Source organism: Oikopleura dioica, chromosome 1 (genome assembly GCF_907165135.1).
Source record: "Oikopleura dioica chromosome 1, OKI2018_I68_1.0, whole genome shotgun sequence".
NCBI lineage: Eukaryota > Metazoa > Chordata > Appendicularia > Copelata > Oikopleuridae > Oikopleura > Oikopleura dioica.
Window position 1 is genome coordinate 11,942,023 of NC_137291.1, and position 20,440 is coordinate 11,962,462.

Here is a 20,440-nt window from a genome sequence, read left to right on the forward strand (position 1 = left end):
AGACCCTTAGATCAATGTCGCTGACCATATTAGCTTCTCATGCGACTCCGAAGGAATGGTGGTAAAGGTCGACAAATGCGTCATGCATCGATTCGGTTTCAGACTTGAGCATTTGGCGATCAACGGAATCGACCGCTCCTATGACGGGTATTTTCGAAAACGTCTGACTCAAACTACTAATAAATTTTAGACCTCTTCAAGGATCTGGTTTGAACACCTGCGTCGGAAAACTCGATTACGAGACTGGAACTGATTACAAATTTACTATCTACGGCGGTGATGCTTGCGGAATGGAGAAAACATTCAACGAAACGCATGTTGTCTACACAAATGCCGTCTCTGGTAGCTTTGGTCATAACATAGGAGGAATCAAGCGAAAGGTGGAGATGTATACCGAGTTTTCATGTGCTTTCGAAACTTCGATTCGTGTCTCGGCAGCTGTTGGCAGTGTCGGACGCAGCACAATCCACAAGGAGCTCAAACGAGAAATGGGTGTCTTCGACGCAAACTTGATGCTCTTTACCGATATGAGCTTTTCGACGCCAGTGACTGGCACTTACACCGTCGAAGTCCCTAACCAAGTCTTCGTCGGAGCATTTGTGGCTGATCTTCACTCGCGATACGCTTTGGTTCTTAATACTTGTACTCTTTCTATTGAAGGGGAAGATGACATGACACACGAAGTTATTTCTAATTCCTGCGTCAATCCCGATGTAAGTTATAAGAATTGATAGTAATTTCTTCATAAAAAATCGACTCATAGCAGCAAAAATAAATATTCCCGTAGGAAACTGGCTTCGTGGAGATCTACAACAACGGCGACTCCGATCAATCTCGATTCTCCTTCAAATCCTTCATGTTTATCGGATTCGAAGATCACGAGCAAACTCTTACTTGCAGCATGAAGATTTGTGACACTGAGAGCGAAGCATGCACTCCTTCTTGCTCTGCTCGAAGACGGTAACTATCCCAAAAAGATAATGATTAACCCTTGTTCTTAAGGAGAAGCATCGATGAAAGCGAACTTATCCATGCTACAGCACGGTTTAATACTCGAAAAGAGCAACCAAGAATCTCCCGATGGGAAGCTATTATCAGAGGCTAATTATTTCTGAAAAACATCATTCCCTGAATCAAATAATTTATTTCAAATAAATTATCTATTTATCAAAAAAATTCTTTAAAATATATTTCACAGTTTCCATACAGTAAATTTCCGAATCAGAGACCAAACTCATTCTCAAAAGTTTCTTCCTTTTCTGGACTCACTGCGGTCTTATCTTCTTCCCAATGTGCTCGCACAAAAAGAAGATATAGTAAGCCACCGATTGCTCCACCAATAAGCGGTGCCAAAAGAGGGATCCAAAAGAAGAACTCGGAGTTTGTATCTTCTATTCCGCTAAATGCAACATCGCCAAGAACCATCGCTGCGAACAATCGTGGCCCCAAATCACGAGCAGGGTTAATAGCGCCACTAAAATTCCATCATTACAAGTAAAGATTAATTTTGCTTACCCTCCATGATTTCCATAAGCGAGGCCGATGGCAGTGGCGGTGAGTCCAATCAAAAGCGGGTTGGCTGCATTAGGCATCAGATTTTTCTCGTCGGTAATTGCCGCAATCAGTGTGACCAAAATCATTGTTCCGATTATTTGGTCAAAAAACATCTCACCCTAAGAGAAATAAAAATTGTGATCAATAAAAAAACCAAACCGTTGAAAGTTTGATATCTTCTGTTGGGCAAGTTGCGAAGAGACAGACCAAATCCTAAAAAAACGATAAAATATTTACTATGTTTTCTGATAACCTGGTTTTCGACTCCGTTATATGATTGCCCGTTGAAGACTCCGTACACGACGGAAGCTGCAAGAAACATTCCAAAAATCTGCCCAGCGACATAGATACAAAAGCCGCCTAAATTTTCGATAATCCCATTTCCAAGTCTTCCAGAAAGTGCAGCATAAGTTGTCACTGCTGGGTTCACGTGTCCTCCAGAAGATCCAACGCAAACATAAATGCCAATCGCCACACCTAGCCCGCCACAGATTGCTCCGTGAACTGAAGTTTCATGAATATTTCTTCAATAAAATCAAATCCTAACTCACCAGAACTTGTTTCACCATAGAGGCCCTGATGAGCTCCCGCGATGCCAATTACGGCCAGAAAGAAGCTTCCAAAAGTCTCTCCCAAAAATTGTCTAATCCGTTTTCGTCGAATTCTCAAAAATCGCTGAGCCAAATCCTCGATAGTCATTTTTTCTTCGATTTGCAAGGCGAGCAGTTAACCCTAATATAATTATCGAGTGCCTCCTTCAGTGCGTCGTCTCCACAAATACTGCCCTGATCAAGCACCTGAGTTGTCTGAAATAGCTAATATAAAGATTATTTATCTATAAATGGTTTTTTGAAAAATTGATCTCACTACGAATTTATCCGCAAAAAAGGGCGGAAAAATACTTACAGGGTCAATTTCTGTTATCGATTCTGAGTGAATGAGAACATGGAAACTTTCGAGATAATTTGCGCCTCTTTGCGGGCATTTAAAATTTATGAAAGGCCATTTCCGCGTTTCAGAAAAATCTTGACCATCAGCGGAACATGACCCAGTGGCCTTGAGGTCAAAGACTGAGGTCATTAATTTTTTGTCGGGACAAATGAATTTTATTGAAATGAATATAACCCCGTCTCGTCAAGGAGATCAGAATAGAACACTATTCCGTAACATTCCTTGTCTTGTCCAAAGTTCCCATCGCTATGGTCACGTTAAATGATTACTTTTTATGCTTGCGGTTGAAGTGGAATGGATTAGTCCTTTCTTCGAAGAGTTCGATCATCCTTCCATTCTGAAGATTCTCTTGGCATGAATAATCATCACAAGCAGAATCCAACAACGTTGACAACGATAAGAATGTAGACGTCACATGGGAAGGTTACGGACTCAGCGGAGTGAGTGTCGGGGAGTGCTGCTGCGTCCGATAGACCCTGGGCGGCGAGTAGAATATCTCCTTCTGAACAGAGATCTTGTAAGAACACTGAACTTCTTTAAGAACCTAATAGGTGTCTGAATTGCAGAACGGACTGAAATCATGGACATTCGTCTTAGAGAAAAAATCGCGCTTCAAAATCGAGTAAGTTCTTCTTTCGTAGTGGATCTGTAGATTTTTTTATTTGATTTTTGGTTAATAACATACATTTACTTTAACTAGGAGATCGAACAACTGAAAGAAGCATTAGGTATGAAGAGTGAACTCGCGAATATGAAGGCAATGAATTCCGAGATGAAGCAAACTTTTGAGTACTCGAAGAAAATCATGGACGACCTCAAAATGGTGAAAATTAGATTTTTTCTTTTTTATTATTATTTGAGCGAAACCACAAGGAAGCAAACGAAAGAAAGATTGAAAGTCTTCAGTCAATTTTGATGGAAAAAAGCCGAAACGAAATCGAACTTCAGAGGAAAGAGATTGAGAGATTGGAACTGGAACTGGGAGAGAAGATGAAGAAAAGCCAGCCAGTCACAAAAGAGGAAGAAAAAAGAATTAAAGATTTGGAAAAGCTTAGAAAAAGGTTGGGTGCGAGGGCAGCGCCTGGATTGCCCATTTTCCCGGATCGCCCACATCCCGGATCGCCCATTTTCTTTGATTGCCCATTGTGGGCAAAACGGGAAAATGTGCGGACCAGGAAAATGTGCGATTCAGGAATGGGCAAAACGGGATTTTCAAAAAATTCCAAAAAAACTCTTTATCCTTGAAAATTATTACCTTTTCTTCTTTTCTTGAAAATTGAACAGTCATTTATGGTACGAATATATACTGTATATATACTGAATAACAAACATACTGAATATATACTGTCAGTATATGATTACCCCAGTATATAATATACTGCAATTAAATCAATTTGAAATCGCTAAGTAACCGTGTTTAATCCAGATCACAGAGGTGTTCCGACCGTCGAACTCTGCACAAGGGTCACTCTTTCAGAGGATCAAAATGATTATAATCAAAAAAAATAAGGAAAATTTTTTTCTGACTAAACTGTATATGCTGATTTCGAAAAAAGAGTGATTCATAAGACAGCTGTTTTAAAATCATATAAGAAAAGGATGCTCTTTCATGCAGGTTTTTATGTGGGAACTTTCATTTCTTGAAGTTACAACTATGATTTTCGGAATCTTCGCAGTCGATTCAGTAATAATTACCTTTTTCCTGACGTTTTTGATGTAAAAAATCCTGACCCTCTGAAAAAGGCTGCTCCCGCATTTCCCAAAATCCTGGATTTCCCAAATCCTGGATTTCTCAAAATCCTGAATTTCTCAAATCGCCAAATCAGGATTCTGCCGATTCTGGATTTTGGCAGATAAGCTCGACCGTCGGAACACCCCTGTGATCAGGATTTTGCACGGTAACTCTGCAATTTCCCAACGAGACTCGCAGTCCCTTGCGGAGAAGGACAGTCCTGCCAGGGTGGACTTGTCACCCGCTTGGTCCGGCCATTTTGGTCACCCGCCAGATTGCAGAGCTGACGAATTCCTCTTACCCCTACGATTTTTATTTCATTTTTAAATTCAAATTTCAAATTGCAAATCCTGATTATTTCCTATGTGACATAGGCTATGTCACGTTATGTGCAAACTAACGTTAGAATTTCTAAACCAGCTTCTTTCATTATCAAATTTCAAATTTTCAATTGCAAATCCTTGTTTGCACTCAAATCCCGTTCCGCACATTTTCCCGTTTCGCCCACAATGGGCGATCAAGGAAAATGGGCGATCCGGGATGTGGGCGATCCGGGAAAATGGGCAATCCAGGAGCTGCCGGGTGCGAGACATGGAGCTGGCGAATATTACAAAAATGAGCGTGTTTCGGGAAGAAGTGCAATGGACGACGATGATTTGAAAAGTGTTCTGAAGCTCCTTGCACTTGGAGAGAAGACCGTAAATCTCAAGGAAAGAGAGTTTTATTTTTAAGCGTAACTTACGCTGCGTAAGTCAACTTCAAAATCTCTCTACAAAGCTATATTGCCATGATTACGATGTCTCGAAAGATGGATGGCGCTTGAAATTTGAAAGTTGTAAGACCGAACTCGCGGAGGAAGACGGTTGTCTCTTCGGGAAATGTTTCGGGAATTGTTTCGGGAAATGCGAAGATTCAACCGAGGACGTCTACTATGGCAACTTTACTTTAACGATTCGAAACGAAGGTAAAATATGAAATTTTCACTTACAAAAAATTTATTTAAGAAGGCTGCCCCAAATATAGAGCCGTCGCGCAAGTTATCAACGCGTTGACTGGAGAAGAGTCGAAACGGAAAGAAATCAAAAGCGAGGCTAATGGACGGCGACAAATCATTGAATACGATCCTGATCAGATTTTTGACTGTACCGAGTACATAAGGTTTAACATATATTTTAAGGGCGAATAAAATTGTTTCAACGAGTTCATATTGAGTTTTATATTCAACCCCAATGCAATGGAGTCTTCCTTGATTCCTTGCAGATTTCTTACTGAATTGAACAAGCAAATGTTTCGACCAATAAATTGGTGCAAAACTGGCTAAGATCTCTTTGTTTTGCAAGTTGTCGTTTTCGATTTTCAATGAGTTTATTACAAATATATGAAAGTGTAAAAATGGGCAGCTATGAATAATCAATGATAGTTTTCCCGTTTTCCTTCTTGATGTCGAGCTTTATTCCCAGTTTTCGGTATCTTTCCAGTTCATACTTTTCTTCATCGGGTATTGCCATTGCTGATGTACCAGAGCTTCCAGTTGCTGATTCTAAGGAGGTTCGTTTGGTCGACACAGGCTTTTTCTCGTCTTTTATGGGGCCTATGAAATCGGTATTCGAACAAGGCTGGAAGAAATCTGCTGGAATGAGGGATGATTTTATCCTCAACTTTGGAAAGACTCCCGAAGCGTCGAACAAGTGGTAGCCATCTTTAGTCTTGAACCGCTGCTTTCTCAGCAAAGTGACTAGTCTTGCTCGAGAAGCGATGAATTTCAGCTTCGGATCGTCGATCTCCGGCATCCATTCTTTTTTCATCACCACCATGTCTGGCTTCTGAAATCGAATAAGAAATGAAATTGCTTTTCAAAATTTCTTACCTTTCTTTCGAGAGGTCTCTTTCTTTGAGTTTGTGAAGATCGGGAAATGGCTTCGCTGAAATCACCGTACTTCAGTCTTTTTGCTCGTTGTTTTTCCAGCTTTCCGCCGCGCCTTCCTCGAGGGGATCGTTTTTGTCTTCTTGGCTTGTACCCTTCAGGGAAAACTTCTGGGTGATCAAGCAAGAGTTGAGTCTTCACTTTGAGAAGTGGAAAATCGCGGCTCTTGCGGAAATAGTGGTAGTCGGCTTCTACGTAGAACAACTTGTTTCTCAGCATTTCTGACAGTCTTTTGAGGTCTCCGATGCCACTGTATTTCCCGTCTTCGCAATCGAGGGTTGTTTCTAGTGTGACCGTCTCCGGCTGTGGCTCAGGTTCAGATTTCACTGCGACCATTACAGTTTCCATGATGTGCGCCCGGCTGTCTCTGCATAAAGTTCCATCATGTTCGAATCGCTTTGGAATCAAGTTCAGCTTCGTCTTCTTAAAAGAAAGTTGTTTATCAATGAATAATTAGTATCATTTCTTACATTCGGGTTACAATCTGCCCAGATGTTCGCATTTTTCTTCGCTCTTTTGATTCTAGCCTCGGCTTTTTGCTTTTCCTCGGCAATTTTACGGGCAATTTCTTGATTCAAAATGGTCATTGCGGGATCTTCTTCTTCAGAGAACTCATCTGAGGACTCGGAAAGAACTGGATTCGTGGTCGCCATCAGAAAGGGTTGGGAACTGAAGCTGCATCCTCAGAAATCAACAGTGAGAGGATGCGATTCTAGAGACGATCAAAATTTCTTCTTAATGATTTCCTGAGAAAATCTATTTTTCTGCTTATTTGTCGACATAAAAAGAACTAGAGCCTCATTACTCAGAAAGCATAAACTCATTGACTTTGATCGCGCGTTTCAGAGTGATTTCCAAATAAAGCAACTTGGATCCTACCTAAAAGCCGATTACCGTTTTCACTAGAATGATTTGTCTTTTCCACGAAGCAATCGAAGCGCAAAGTCTTTTGGACTAATTAGGCCACCGTTGAAGCAAAAAAACTCTGGCTGTATCGGTCACTAAGTTATCCGATTAGACATAAACTGAGCCACGACTGTATGAGTTTCAAGAAAAAACAGCTGGTGAGTGTTTGCTCTAAGAAAGAGCTCAGCAGGGGCTAAACTTGTACCTGTGAATGAAAAATCAGATCGCAGTGGGAAAAAAACAAACATTGAGAAAAGTGCACCTGATTTTCAGTAGCTGTTATTGATCTCCTGCTGTGCGATCTCGTGAAACGATAGTCTCCCGCTGAGAATGAAATGTCGCAAGAACTCATATCATTTTCTGGACAGTATGTTTGGATAAGGTTCTTTATCCAAACAAGATTTTGTATTTTTCGATTGTGCCTCTGAAAACAGAAGGCCAAAGGTTAAAATTTGCATAAAAAGAATCTTCCCAGAACCTTTCCCGCTAATTTTCAAGTGAACCTTCTATTTATTATCATCATTCGATCAGCTCTCCTTCCGTCGGAGAAGTCGGCACTTTGTTCATTATGCTCCAAAAAGGCAAAATTAGTTCCACCTCGTCTGACTACGGCAAAAGAAAAACAGAGTGGCTTATAATAACCGAGGGTTGAGTTATCAGCCGGCTGGAACACTAACTTTTTGGGCACTTGAGTTCGCTCGGAGAAAGTCCTTTTATCACAATACCCACACTACTTGAGTCTGAATTTACCTCTCAAGTGGCCCAAATGATCAAAAAATTGGCTACAAGTGCTCGTTACAATAATTTTCTGAGAAAAGACGAATTCTGCCGCGTGGAGACGATCTCAACTTTCCCAGAACAACTGAAATCGGCAGGCTTAGGGCGGGTACATTTCATTCTGCCAAGAAAAAAAAAGGGTGACAGGTGGAGGAGGGTGCAACTTGACCTCGGAAGGGATTAAAGGTGCAGTTTTCTTGCCAAATCGAAGGGTTGAATTTGTTATTCTGGGAACTCGCTTATCCGGATTTTGAGAAAATTTATCATTGGAGAAATTTCCATGAAAAATTTTTTACTGTCTTCCGGGAATTCTCGTACCCAGTGAAACATAGCTGAGCAAACCGAAATTTTCTAAAATAGAAGTCCCCATATTTTTTCTTTCTTGACACACCGTAAACCGCCCGTACCGTTTTTTCGTGGAAAGTTTATTTCTTTGCCGAAGAGTGGCAAAAAGAGGAGGAAGCGGAAATTCTTGCAATAGCGGAAATTGACTATTGGCTTCATGTTTTTCATGAGGAGTTAACGATCGCGTGACCGGATGTCCCAACGCCAAGGCTTTGTCACGGGCAATTGGGCTTTCCAGTACTCCCCTCGCTGACCCTAATTCGCCTTGTAAAGGAGACATGCTCCGTGGGTTTTATCCGATCAGCAGAATAGCTTTTATGGGCAAATTACAGTTACTCAAGCCATTCGCAGAAAAAAAAATAATTTCTATGATACTGTCAAGTTTTAAAAATAGGATTTCTATTATAGAAAGAAAGAGCACAAACGGTATCACCCGCCGAAGACGTGTTGCTTTTTCGGTTTGAGCCTTTGTTTCCAGCCCTGAAAAGTGTCGACACTCACTCGAGGGGTGTTGTTCCTGACAGCTCGGTGCCCTGAGGGGCATGGGAAGGAGAAGGAGGTGGTGATAAGGCGCAATGCCCGAAAACGGACATAGGTGTGGAGCCGTGCAAAGGGAAACTTTGAAACTTTTCCACGAATAGAAGAAAGCCGGGATTGGGAGGTTTATCAGTTGTCTGGGAAATACCAAATAAAGAAAGCTAGAAAAATTCGCTCGTTTAAAAAAAATTGGCGAGGCATTACTTATCAAAACACGATTAAGAGTTATCATCACATCCATCATTAATTGAAAAGCTAAAACGAATTCTACAAAACCTCCTTTATGATTATTGATGTTTATAATATCCATATCGAGAAAAACGCTTTATTGGATCAGAAGCAAATTGATATTGCTCTCGGTTTTTTGTCTCAACGAAATAAAACTCCCTTGTCCCAATAATTAATCCAAACAGTCGTCCCTTTGTTGCGCAGAATAATTATCGAAATGTCGGTCAAAGGCAGCTTTTTGTGGATTAGAAAGTGGTTTACGATAAACAGTGCAATTTTCTTCAAACGGATTGAGGAGACGTAGATAGTTCCACTGGCCTGGCCCAAATTAGGACGTTGCGCAAGAAGCGACGCGCGGAGGAAGAAAGGGTTCATGTGATAAAAATCAAAATGCACAGCGGCGAAAGGGGATGAAGGCCGATTGCATAATGGATTCGGAGAAAATTAGCCGAGATTGTTCAACCAAGAATATCGCCTTTGAAAAATGATGCAGTTCAAAGCCACATCTGGCGAAGCGGTCACTTTCAAGCGTTCATCCTCTAAGGCATAAGTAATTGAGAGCTAGAAATCGGAAATCACATCTACCGACCAATCTGGACCCTTATCGACAGAAAATGTTTATGAAATGCGACTTTCAACTCGCCAGAAAATTTTGTCTGCTAGACAGTCTGACAGACAACGAAAGCACCTTTTATTTTCGCGGTTTCCTGTTTGAGAAAGTGCCATCTTTTCCCTCCTTCCGAACTCTTTGAAAATAATGATCAAATATTTTGAGATAAACTCAGAAATAAATATTGTTTCAGCGATTTTTCTGGAGAGTACTTTCCTTCACTGGGGATTATATTTGTTCAGCATATCTGCTCGGCTTCCGGCATCGTCGCTGAAGGGATACAATCTCTCAGTTGGGAGCTCAGCTAAGAATACACGATTTTGTTTGTCCAAGGGGATGAAGAAGGCGCTGATTTTTTTTTCGGAACTGTGATTTATTGAATCTCAGATTTTCGTGATATTTGAGAAGATAATAAATCGAAGAAGCAATTTGAACAGGCTATCCTTTGGTTTGGAGGATTGAAACATGCATAAAAATTCAATTTCCTTTGAGCAAATCTGTGTCCACTTCTATCTGAGATCTCAACTTTTGAAAATCAGTGGACGCTCCTTCCGTTTTTTATTAGACGCAGACTTATCTAATAACCCTCAATTGAGGCAGTCTGGGAAAGTTACTCTCCTTGATATTAACTAGGCCATATTGACAGTTGTCGGTTTGGCCGTGGCCCTGATTTCCGGTCCCAAATGTGACCGCCACCTGCACCTGATCAGCAGTGGCTTGCGGCTTGATTGGCATCTTATGTAATCTAGATCATCATTTTCTCTTGGCACAAAGGGAGAAAACGCATATCGGATCTTCCGGGCGGGATTTTCACGCCAAACCAGCGAACATATCCGGCTTATGGACAGAATTCGCCCTCCAAAACAGGAAACGCGTTCAAATCCGCAGTGGAACGAGCAGCCAAATTATGCAACCCTCGTGTTTCCCATGCGATGTCACCTTCCGGGAAATATATCGACGGAGCGTGATGCCAGGAGCTCGAATGAAAAACTTGCATCACCGAATGGGGATTAGAATGGAGTAAGTCACCAGTGGCAAAACACAAGCGAATTCGGAGGAAAGGCGGGGTGCCCGACGAGTTGCGCAAGGAGGGATTAAGAAAATATATAACTAAACCAGCTGATGACAAAATAAGGACTCTGTTCACGTGAATCCTCGTTGATGTTAAAATTGGACATTTCTTCTTCTTAGGTAAGTTCCATCTGGCACTCGAGAATTTCGCCCGGAAAGGTAGGTTCATTCGAACTTCGCGAGGAATCAAGGTTTCTCTGCAATTATTCAATTTTACAGCTGCTATCGAAATTCCAAATTCAAAAATATTTCAAAATTGAAAGAAAAAGGCATTCCAGCTTTTCCTGAAACGTGGCTAACTCGCGTAAACAAAACACTCGAAGGGAAATAATCAAACGATAATCTGTTTTTGCGAATTAGCATGTTGGATGAAATCATTGAAAATGATTTGCATAAACGCCGGAAATCATCTGTTTGCGCGCTCGCGAGGGATCAGCGCCGGATCACGAGTATCCCGGTTAGGAGTTTGAATAAATTGATCACTACGTAGCAGTTTGGGGGATTTTAATCGATCAGGAAGCAATGATTGTATGTACAAGGGATTGACGATCGATGGCGTAACGGGGCCATCAATTCTGAATTTTTGTATTTTAGGAAACATGTTCGAAAGTTGGGTTTTCGAGCTTTCGATTTTACTTTTGACACTTGATTTTAGATACTGATGAAAATTTTGAGCAGTAAAAATGAGGACTCCAGATTGTTGTCTGAATGAGTGACCTGGAACTTTTCGAGTGCCAGATGGATGAATTTCGCTGGTTCTTTTCACTATTATTATTTTTCACTTGTTTCAGGATTGAAAAGTAAACCCTGCACGTCATAATTCAACCTCGACTGCTCAAAATGGCGCGTTTATGGTGGGCCACATTGTCAGAGTCGAGGTCACGCGCGCCAGATTCGGGTCAAGCTTCGTTTTGACATTGTAGCAGAAGTGATTGTCAAGAAGAAGGATAAGTGGAGATTTGGGAGCTACTCGTAAATGGATAAGCTGGGAAAGGGCATGGACGAAAATTGCAACTTTTTGTATGGTCGCTGTCAGGTCATGCCCTGCTCTTCGTAAAATTGAATAGAAGAGCTTTATTTCTGACAAAATTATCAATCTCAGTGCCAGATGAAATTGAATAAGTTGTACTCTTCTAATTTCCCTGAAAAATATCTTCTCAATCATGAGTCAATCAAATTCCTTCAATCCTTTCTTGAATCGTCTGCATTCATAAAATTTCTAGAGTCAGCGAAAACTCAGCCTTGATCCGTCTGAGCCAAAGCTCATCCTCAGCTCGAGGTCCAAATCCGCCATGATTGAGTGCCCTAATTAGTCCTTTCCCTTCTTCCAACGGGCGGCCGCGCCCAGCGCCCGTTTCCAAATCGCGCGCGCGAACACCTGATTTTTGTGGCGTTAGCGAGCTCCAGTGGCGCACTCGCGCACCCTTTATAATCGGCACTTAGCGTCGGAGAAGAATATCAAAATCAGCGAAAAGCAACCGTGAAGTGATCAAATTTGAGAACTTTTTCTTTTTCACCAAAACAAAAACTCGAAAAATGAACAACAGAAACACTCCATCAGATGAGGGCTACCAGTCTGACCCTGGCAGACCCAAGACAAGAGATTTCACCACAGAAGAACTGAAGCTGTTCGCCCGAGAGAATAAAGCTTTCCGGGAGAAATACTTCATCGAAGAAGTTCTTACAAACTCTGCCAATGGAGTCATTTACAAAGGTAAAAACTTTTTTCTAAATTTGATTATCTTAAACTCGAAATAATCGTCTTCTTTCATAAAAATAACTTTTTTCTTAGGATATCGAGCTTCCGATCACTACAAAGTCGTCGCAAAGCAAATCCCAAAAGCAAAAGTCTTCGAATGGGGAGCAATTGGCGACCGAGTTGTTCCTACTGAAATCGAAATGCACTTCAAAGCTTCTTCTGTCGATGGAGTCGTCAAAGTCCTTGACTGGTACGAGCGAAAAACAAGGTAATTATCGATCTTTATTTTGATTGTCATCTTCCCTTTTTTAATTATAATGAGCAAATCTCTAACCTTTATCTTCAGCTTTGTTCTCGTCATGCAACGACCTTCCAACTCTTGCGATCTCTTCGACGTCTCTTCCAAGCTCGGTGCTTTGGCCGAAGATCCCACCAAAATCATCTTCTCCAATATCGTCAATTCAGTCATCTCGCTCCACCGAGCTGGCCTCGTCCACCGGGACATCAAGGACGAAAACATCCTCGTCGACCTCGAAACCCTCGAAACCAACATCATCGACTTCGGCTGTGCGACCAAGACTACTGATGCTCCGATGACTCAGCTTACCGGCACACCTGAATTCTTCGCTCCGGAGATGTACACGACCGGAAGCTACAAAGCAGAGGAAACAGCTGTCTGGAGCCTCGGCACTCTTCTCTACTGCCTTCTCGTCGGCCAGATTCCCTTCCAGACGGACAAGCAAATCGTCCGCCTTGAGACCTGCCAGCCCGAACTCGAAAAGAACCTCTCCGAAGACGCCAAAGATCTTCTCAAATCGCTCCTCCAGCTCAACCCCGCTCGTCGACCAAAGCTGAAAGAAATCCTCGACCATCCTTGGTTTTTCAACTTCGCCTAAAAGAACATTTCTTCTTCATTCAGACCACTGTATTTTTTTCATGTCTTTTCTACCAAGATTTGGACTGTATTTATTATAAACCTTGTACATTGAAAAAATTCATTAAAATCTTCAAAAATTACTTTCTTTTTGTCTTTTTTTTTCGCAAAATTGAGCAAGCCAGAAGTATCTTACAGTAATATATTTGTAAAATATTTTGAGATTGCCCATTCAAAGTTTTTCATAGAAAATAACAGGCTTTAAATGTGATTTGAAGGTTATGATTTCGAACAGACAGTTTTCTAGAGAGATTTCACCAAGAAAATATGCGTAGTTGTCCTAAATACAGAAGGAAAATGAGCTGAGATCGCCAGGTGAGCATGAAATCACCAGTATGGGATTTTGGTGTTTTGATTTGGCCTCTAAATTCGCAGAAGAGTAACGAGCGCGCGCGGAAATAATTGAAAAAGCAGAGTGCATAAACCCAATCGAGCATTTTGTTTTTCGAAAATTGACCAACACCAAATTTAATCACGTGCTTCCAAAATAAACCTCGAATTATACACGCTGGCCAAAGGGGCCGTTATTCCGCGAAAATGGAAAAGTCTGAACAGCTCGTGCATTACTGACAGTTTGACGGTTAATAATGTTTTGATCAAAACAAATATGGAACCTTCAGCCTTTTCTGTCTACCAGACAGTCTAAAAGTCCAAATTGTTTATCACTTAAACTTGCTAGGTGAACCTTGTTGATCTTATCCTTCAAAATTGTTGATATATTCGCTGTCAAAAGTGTTCACTGGATCATTCTATATAATGGGCCCATAATGGGTAATTGAGGCATATTTTTGAACCAATTTCACCGTTGTCAAATAATCGCCCATCTGGACGTCATAACGATAGTGTTATCGAAAAAATATAAACCTATGGACGAGAAGTATTAAACTAATCGAGCGTCACTTTTAATCGAAAGCCGATGGTGATGATTTTATTCATTTTATATTCTTCGAACGAGGAACAAACAACCTTGTAATTCGCCTGTCACGAGACTGGGAACTCTTCAAAGGGTTGAAATTTCTGAAAAAACAAGCCCGGAAGTTGCGAAAATTTTCTAGCACCGCGCCGAACCCAAAATAGTGTTACTAAACTTGGAAATCTTCAAACGCCGATATTTCGTCCTTGGAAAAGCCAAAAGGGCAAAAGTTTTGAAATTTCGAGGGAGGGCATTTTCTTCAAGAAAGCGTGACAATTGGAACCCTACGTAACCCAGATCTCAGGCTAAAAATCCGAAAAACGGGGAGTATTACGGGAACAACGACGCGTGGCGATTGAGGCCACGTGATCTTAGGCGAAAGTCAAAAGAAAATTCGAAAGTTTCGCATTCGAGGTCAATCCGATTTCATAAGCGCCGTCAAGATTGATTTTTGCAGTTTGCTCGAGTTTTGATATTTCTGATTATGCCGCGTGCGCAAAAATGAAGAGCAAATTTGGGGACGTCGACGGACCCAGATTTTGGCCTTCAACTCTGGGCAGTAAAATACGGAAGGGATCAATCATCGTGAAAGTGCGTCCGCTGTCAAAACTGGCACACTTTTGCAGATATCCAAAATTGTCTCTCTGATGTCTGAACGACTGTCTACCAGACAAATTTCAAGAAATACAGGGGTAGTTTTCACTAAAAATTTCTTACTAAAAGTGCTCTTCATTCTTTCAAGATAAAATTTTATCAACGACCTGTCTGCCAGACAAACAATTCAGCCTGGCAACATTTAGGAAAAGGCACTTCACTTCCCAAAGCCATAAATTCAACCCTCACTTACCTTTTCCAAACACTTTCTGCCTATTTGAAAAAACTTGACCGCGCAAAGGTTATGCTTGGCTTTGTCCCAGGGCTGTTTGCTTCTGGCGAAAATTTTTGTAAATTTCACTTCCGGAAATTCACAGACATTCGCGATTCTTGGCAGTTTTTGAGCTCTTTTGGCACTTTTACTTCTAAGCTGAGTGCAAGGCCAAGAAACTGCATAAATAAATCAGCTATTTCTCAGGGCCGCCCTAACCCTCGTAAATCCGGAAATTGCGGACGATGCCAGGCCAAGGGCATCCGCTAAGATGATAATTCATGGGAGGTCAAGTCCCTTTACAAGATGCCTGCCAAATTTTTGATTTCCGAAGCAGGTACCTCCTTTGCGGTTTCTGAGAGACCAATACAGCAAATTTACGGCTTGATAAAGATGTTGCTATTTTTTCAAAGGGAAAAAATTAGAACTTTTCAAAAAGGACTTTGGCTAATTTTCTGCTCGGAAGATCGGTAAATACGCTTTCGAAAGTGCTCGTAAATCTCGGACGAACATTTGATGAATTTTCCGCTAATGATAAATTTTGGTCTCGCCTTGAACTTGGGCCAGTAGTCCGGAAACCGCCGCGCCCGACCTTGAACTGGCCGCATCGATTTCGTTTCTGATAACGGGAGCTATTTACGAGCCTGTTTGCTTTTGTGGTCTGATTACGGATTGTACTTGAACTTGAGCCAGCTTCATTTGATTTTTGGACATCAGCTGGGTTTGTGCTTCAATGGCGGATTTGATCGAAGAAAGTTACAATGGAGTAAAAAATTTTAATCAAACAAACCTTGACCTTCTCAATTAGGGCCATAAACTTTGACCTGCTCTGTAGGAAGTTACAATGAGTGGCAATTTCCGCCTCCTTCTGACCTCAATACTAAACACTGGGAAGCGGTTGACCTTGGCCCTTCCAATCTCGATTCCAAAAAGGGATGAAAACAAACTTTCTCATATTTTGCGGCGCGATCAAAGGCGGAAAGTGCTCTGGAAGAAGAAAGATGAAAGGGATGAGTTAGGTGCTATTCCCTGGACAGGTACTTCAGGCGTTTAGGAGATATCTTCCCAAGGCCGCCGGATGATAAATGGGCCATTGATTTTGATTTGCAGTAAGATAAAAACAATATTTTTAAAGAGGCACTTTCAAGGTTTCCGGGGCCAAGTTGAAGAAAATGATTCTATTAAATTTGGCGGAATTTCAAACATAGAAAACGAGGAATAAAATGTTAAACAGGCGGAGCGTTTTTGACCTTGACGAGCAATTAACGCGTTACGACTCAAAGGGCCTTTGCGATCAAAGTCATGTGGATCTGGAACGTGTCCAGTGTTATTTCAGCTTTTATGCATTTTTCAATATTTGCGGTGAAAATGTAATCCAGACTCTTGAGCAAAATCACGGCTGAGTTTCCTCAAATACGAAAAGAACAAGTTCCTTAACAAAATAATCAATAAAAAATATCAAGCAAATAAAAAGAACCTCGAAGGTAAATTTGCGCGAAAAAGGCGCTTGACAGTTGTTATGTTATTGCAGGTGGAGAGAGGTCCAGGGTTCCATTCGTGTACCAAACAAGGCATAATCCTGAAGGCACGGGCATCCGTGAAGAGTCCAATTTACTAAAGCGCAGATTAGGAGTACTAAAAGCCGTGAGAGTGGCAAAGGATATCGGCGATATCATATCGCGTAATGTTCAATTAGCAGTTCGTTTCTTGGTTTTCTCTTGAATTCTGAATGATTTCTATCCTTCAAGAGCTTCAATGATCAAAAACCTCGGCTTGAATTCTTTCATCCTTTCTTCAACTTCCGCTTTCCCGCCAAAAACCGATTCAAGCTCCAATTTACGAAGGTGATTTAACGAGGTGCCACGCGCCTAGAAGCGCCTTCTATTCCCATCAAGAAAATTTACTCAGCGCGGAGAAGCCCTATGAAAATTCTGGCGGAGCGGGGAATACCTGGAAGTAATAAAATAGGCTCGAATGTGTTATAAATCTGTCGTATTAAAGTGTTGTCGAATTGGATCAGACATCTAAAGGGCTTTGATACCCGATCATGGGAACAAGCGAGTCACACATTTCTGGATATTCCAATTAGCGCTAGTTGAAAAATTAGAATTCTAATTTGAAATTTGGCATACCGAAAAGACATCAAGTACTCAGATCCCAAAAAATCGTTGAACAAAGCTAAATTTCCCCTACCCGCCGGGATTTTTTATGAACGCCATAAGAATGATCTTGATGAGCTTTATCGAAAATTCCTTCTCGTTTTTGTCGAAAAAAAGAAAAAAAATCATGTAGGCTGAATTCAATCTCGCTATGAAACTTCGAGATATGATTAGCCGTCGATTTAGCTAACTTTTTGACACAAATCTATGAATTTTGAAAACAAGAAGGAACAGAATTAGATAAATTGGAACGGGAGAACTCATCTGCCACACTGGACTCCAGGGTCTTTTTTCAAAGTCTATCCTGCTAAATTCAGATTTTTGCCGACGTTTATCCTGTTAGCTAGAGGTTACCCTATGTAAATGGGGAATCTGACAGAGTTACTTAAAAGTTGTCATCAACAAGATTTTATTTATTTTCGAAATATAAAATTTAATAACTCGATAAAAGAAAAATGGTCGATATGATAACATCGATGTGAGGGGATTCAAAAGAATTCTCTTCAGGAGAGGCAAAGCGGTAACAAAAGCCTTGGATAAGGCGAGAGGAGAAACTGTTATCGTCAAGGGAATTCTTCTGGAAAATCCAAGTCATCGGCAAGATGCACAAGATGAAGCCGCCACTCTTCGAGAATTAGGTTAGTTGCTCTTTTATGAAAGGGTAAATTTATCTGACGTTAATTAAACATGACTAGATCATGCGAATATTGTTCGATTTGTCGACTTCCTCGATTATCAAACGCCAAGATGGGCCGGTGGATCGATGAGTTTTATCATCATGGAATACTGTCGTGGAGGAGACCTGGCTGGCTGGATTGCCAAGATGAAGGCATCTGGAAGACAAACAACGAAGGAAGAAGCAGCACTTATTGGTGCACAGATGATATCTGCACTGAGCTACTGCCATGAGAGGAACAAGGTTCACCTCGATTTGAAACCGGCAAACATTTTCATTCTTGACGACTTTATAACAGTAAGATCCACTATCAATGATTTCTAGCTGAGCTCAACTTCAAGATAAAAATCGGCGATTTTGGAAGCGCCCAGTCAGTCCGATCCGTGATGGACTCGATCAACGCAAGCAGAGGTTATCCGATGGTATGCACGAAACTTTATGCTTCCCCAGGTAACATTCATTACGAAAAGAATTAGTTAAATTTGATCTCTGAAGAATGGTATGAAGAAAATGCAAAAAAGTCTCCAAGAATCGATGTTTGGGGATTCGGCTTGATTTTACAGGTAAATTGAAATAAATTCCCTGTTCAAAGATTATTTCCAAAAGGAAATTCTGACATTAGAGCATGCTTTTGGTCGAGTTGATGGTCGAACTTGCGGATCACGTAAAATTGGTAAGATGATCCGTATTCTGAAATAAATAATTAACGTGCAAAATAATCTGTAGAGAAAAATTTGCTAATGGGAAAACGGACATCTCTCTTCGAAATCTTTGGCGAAAATGACGAATTCGAAGAATTCGAAGCCCTTCTTGAAAAGTGCACTCGACTTGATCGCAAAAGACGACCGAGAAATGCGATTGAGCTTCGAAATGAAAATCTCTTCCTTGATTTCTTGCAGCGAATCGAAAATGGCGAGCGACCTTGCGACATTGTTCCTCCTCCCTTCATTAACGAAAGAAACCAAATAAAGCGACTTCAAGAAGTTATTAAAAGCAAAGACCAACTCATCGAAAAGCTGGAGAAGAAAATTCAAAGATTAGAATTTCTAGCTAATGTTGTTTTTGCTCTTTTTCGCCGTATTTTAACTCATTTTTAGACGAAGAAGAAGGCTGACACGCTTTACTCTGATCTCGAGGAATGCAAAGGTGATCATAAATTGATCTTCAAACTCGGCAAAGACAACGTCCATCTTTTCGAGACCGTTGATCAACAAATTATCATCATGGATGTTCTTTTGGAGAAGGTTATTGAAAAGTCTGTTGCTGATCGGGAGGCCTTATCGAAACTTCTGATGGTTATTGCCGATGAAGCTAATTTTATGGACTGGGAAGCTTGGTAAAACAGAATCATTAAGACATTGCCTAACTTGTATTTAGTATTGTTCCATTCGTCAAGAAAGCAGTTGAACAAGATCGGATCACTCGTTGCCCCAAGTTCTGGAAATATCTTTCGTAAGACTACACTTATCTATCGTGAATAAATATAATTCTAGACAATGTATCTGCAAGATCTACAAATCCTCTGCAGTTGACCCTAAATCCATCAAGGGAATCACTGAACCAGCAAAAGATCTCTGTTCTTGGACAAACGCCATCTGTGCTATGATCGAAGAGATCGACTACATTTTCTGGGATAAGAAGAGGATGCACGATTTGTACTCCATCGCAGAAATTGATCTTGCCGCGATCATCGCCGAAGATGGACTCTCACAGACTCCCGAAGAGTGGTACGTTATCTCCCTATGTCTTAACTCGCCACTTATCAAATCAATCAAGCTTTGCCGAACTGGAATTAGATTTTTTGCTCAAGCCTCTAGTTTTATGGGGCAAGGTCGAAAGCCAGCTTATTGACAGCTTGAGAAATCACGCTTTTGGCGAATCAGAGATGGAAGACTTCTCGAAGGAGTTTGATATGTTGGAGGAGATGGTTCCCGAAGGACCTGATGGACGTGGCCACCGAAACTTTATCAAGGTTCTTGTCAATGCAGTCATGACCTTTTCCGTCGACTCTGGTAAAAAATCTTCCATGCTCTCTGTTTTATAAAGAGTTTAAATTTAGATTCTAATCAATTGATCCTTCGAAGCCGGGTAGACTCCAAATTCTCTGACTGTGGGTTGCTGTTGCGAAAGTACATCAATAACGAGGACAATGGACTAGAAGTGTTGTTCGTAATGTCGGACATCTTCAGAAAGAAACACGAGAATAATCCCAGTAAGTTTTTGCTAAACTGCCAAAAATGCACGGAAAATAATAACAAAGCCTTATAGTACTGATAGAGAATGTTTTCTCTGAATTGTACGACCTTTCTATTTTGGAAATTCCGACCTTCCAGGCGTGGATCAAATTGAGAAGCGCAGAGAAACTTAAAAACTTCGCGGTTATTTCTGATGCCACCAAGTAAGCCTATTGATGTTATACTATGGTATATATGATATACATTTTTTAGGGATTTTTTCTTATCCTTGGATCAAATAAAAATAATGGAAGAAAAGAAAGAGTTGGAGAAGCTGAGGAAGGAGCTGGGTGCTGTAGGTGGAACTGGCGAGTTTTATCAAGAT

General features: G+C 41.0%; 6 protein-coding genes across 6 annotated transcripts in view; 4 read left to right on the forward strand and 2 right to left on the reverse strand.

The window, feature by feature from the left end:
• LOC145711254 (uncharacterized) overlaps positions 1-1,169 on the forward strand; it is a 34,672-nt gene extending 33,503 nt beyond the window's left edge. Inside the window, exons 4-7 of the mRNA XM_081788978.1 lie at positions 11-147; positions 191-713; positions 788-960; positions 1,003-1,169. Of these exons, the coding sequence (XP_081645104.1) occupies positions 11-147; positions 191-713; positions 788-960; positions 1,003-1,105 (936 nt within the window). The 3' untranslated portion in view covers positions 1,106-1,169. The remainder of the gene's footprint in view (positions 1-10; positions 148-190; positions 714-787; positions 961-1,002) is intronic.
• LOC145711255 (aquaporin-9-like) lies at positions 1,149-2,334 on the reverse strand. The gene is made up of 5 exons (XM_081788979.1): positions 2,106-2,334; positions 1,808-2,058; positions 1,714-1,767; positions 1,516-1,673; positions 1,149-1,474 (listed from the first exon to the last, which is right to left on the reverse strand). The coding sequence occupies exons 1-5, from the start codon at positions 2,251-2,253 to the stop codon at positions 1,222-1,224; spliced, it is 864 nt and encodes a 287-aa protein (XP_081645105.1). The 5' UTR covers positions 2,254-2,334; the 3' UTR covers positions 1,149-1,221.
• A 661-nt stretch (positions 2,335-2,995) lies between these two features.
• LOC145704625 (uncharacterized) lies at positions 2,996-4,941 on the forward strand. The gene is made up of 3 exons (XM_081782095.1): positions 2,996-3,127; positions 3,206-3,328; positions 3,379-4,941. Exons 1-3 carry the CDS (start codon positions 3,086-3,088, stop codon positions 3,748-3,750), a joined length of 537 nt encoding a protein of 178 aa, XP_081638221.1. The 5' UTR covers positions 2,996-3,085; the 3' UTR covers positions 3,751-4,941.
• A 696-nt stretch (positions 4,942-5,637) lies between these two features.
• On the reverse strand, positions 5,638-6,814 carry LOC145712185 (uncharacterized). The gene is made up of 3 exons (XM_081789871.1): positions 6,632-6,814; positions 6,105-6,584; positions 5,638-6,060 (listed from the first exon to the last, which is right to left on the reverse strand). Exons 1-3 carry the CDS (start codon positions 6,812-6,814, stop codon positions 5,638-5,640), a joined length of 1,086 nt encoding a protein of 361 aa, XP_081645997.1.
• A 5,286-nt stretch (positions 6,815-12,100) lies between these two features.
• LOC145711816 (serine/threonine-protein kinase pim-3-like) lies at positions 12,101-13,348 on the forward strand. Its single transcript, XM_081789509.1, has 3 exons — positions 12,101-12,349; positions 12,428-12,602; positions 12,681-13,348. The coding sequence occupies exons 1-3, from the start codon at positions 12,172-12,174 to the stop codon at positions 13,228-13,230; spliced, it is 903 nt and encodes a 300-aa protein (XP_081645635.1). The 5' UTR covers positions 12,101-12,171; the 3' UTR covers positions 13,231-13,348.
• A 4,220-nt stretch (positions 13,349-17,568) lies between these two features.
• On the forward strand, positions 17,569-18,453 carry LOC145712186 (mitogen-activated protein kinase 4-like). Its single transcript, XM_081789872.1, has 5 exons — positions 17,569-17,585; positions 17,713-17,843; positions 17,901-18,178; positions 18,223-18,331; positions 18,377-18,453. Exons 1-5 carry the CDS (start codon positions 17,569-17,571, stop codon positions 18,451-18,453), a joined length of 612 nt encoding a protein of 203 aa, XP_081645998.1.
• Positions 18,454-20,440: the final 1,987 nt, after the last annotated feature.

Coding starts and splice junctions, on each gene's coding strand:
- LOC145711255 (XM_081788979.1), bottom strand. CDS start 2,253: ATGACTATCGAGGATTTGGCTCAGCGATTTTTGAGAATTCGACGAAAA. Junction 2,059..2,105: donor CTATGGTGAAACAAGTTCTG/GTGAGTTAGGAT, acceptor ATGAAACTTCAG/TTCACGGAGCAATCTGTGGC. Junction 1,768..1,807: donor ATAACGGAGTCGAAAACCAG/GTTATCAGAAAA, acceptor TCGTTTTTTTAG/GATTTGGTCTGTCTCTTCGC.
- LOC145704625 (XM_081782095.1), top strand. CDS start 3,086: ATGGACATTCGTCTTAGAGAAAAAATCGCGCTTCAAAATCGA. Junction 3,128..3,205: donor AAATCGCGCTTCAAAATCGA/GTAAGTTCTTCT, acceptor TACTTTAACTAG/GAGATCGAACAACTGAAAGA. Junction 3,329..3,378: donor TCATGGACGACCTCAAAATG/GTGAAAATTAGA, acceptor CGAAACCACAAG/GAAGCAAACGAAAGAAAGAT.
- LOC145712185 (XM_081789871.1), bottom strand. CDS start 6,814: ATGGCGACCACGAATCCAGTTCTTTCCGAGTCCTCAGATGAGTTCTCT. Junction 6,585..6,631: donor GGGCAGATTGTAACCCGAAT/GTAAGAAATGAT, acceptor CTTTCTTTTAAG/AAGACGAAGCTGAACTTGAT. Junction 6,061..6,104: donor AGAGACCTCTCGAAAGAAAG/GTAAGAAATTTT, acceptor ATTCGATTTCAG/AAGCCAGACATGGTGGTGAT.
- LOC145711816 (XM_081789509.1), top strand. CDS start 12,172: ATGAACAACAGAAACACTCCATCAGATGAGGGCTACCAGTCTGACCCT. Junction 12,350..12,427: donor CAATGGAGTCATTTACAAAG/GTAAAAACTTTT, acceptor CTTTTTTCTTAG/GATATCGAGCTTCCGATCAC. Junction 12,603..12,680: donor TGGTACGAGCGAAAAACAAG/GTAATTATCGAT, acceptor CTTTATCTTCAG/CTTTGTTCTCGTCATGCAAC.
- LOC145712186 (XM_081789872.1), top strand. Junction 17,844..17,900: donor CGCCACTCTTCGAGAATTAG/GTTAGTTGCTCT, acceptor AAACATGACTAG/ATCATGCGAATATTGTTCGA. Junction 18,332..18,376: donor GAAACTTTATGCTTCCCCAG/GTAACATTCATT, acceptor TGATCTCTGAAG/AATGGTATGAAGAAAATGCA.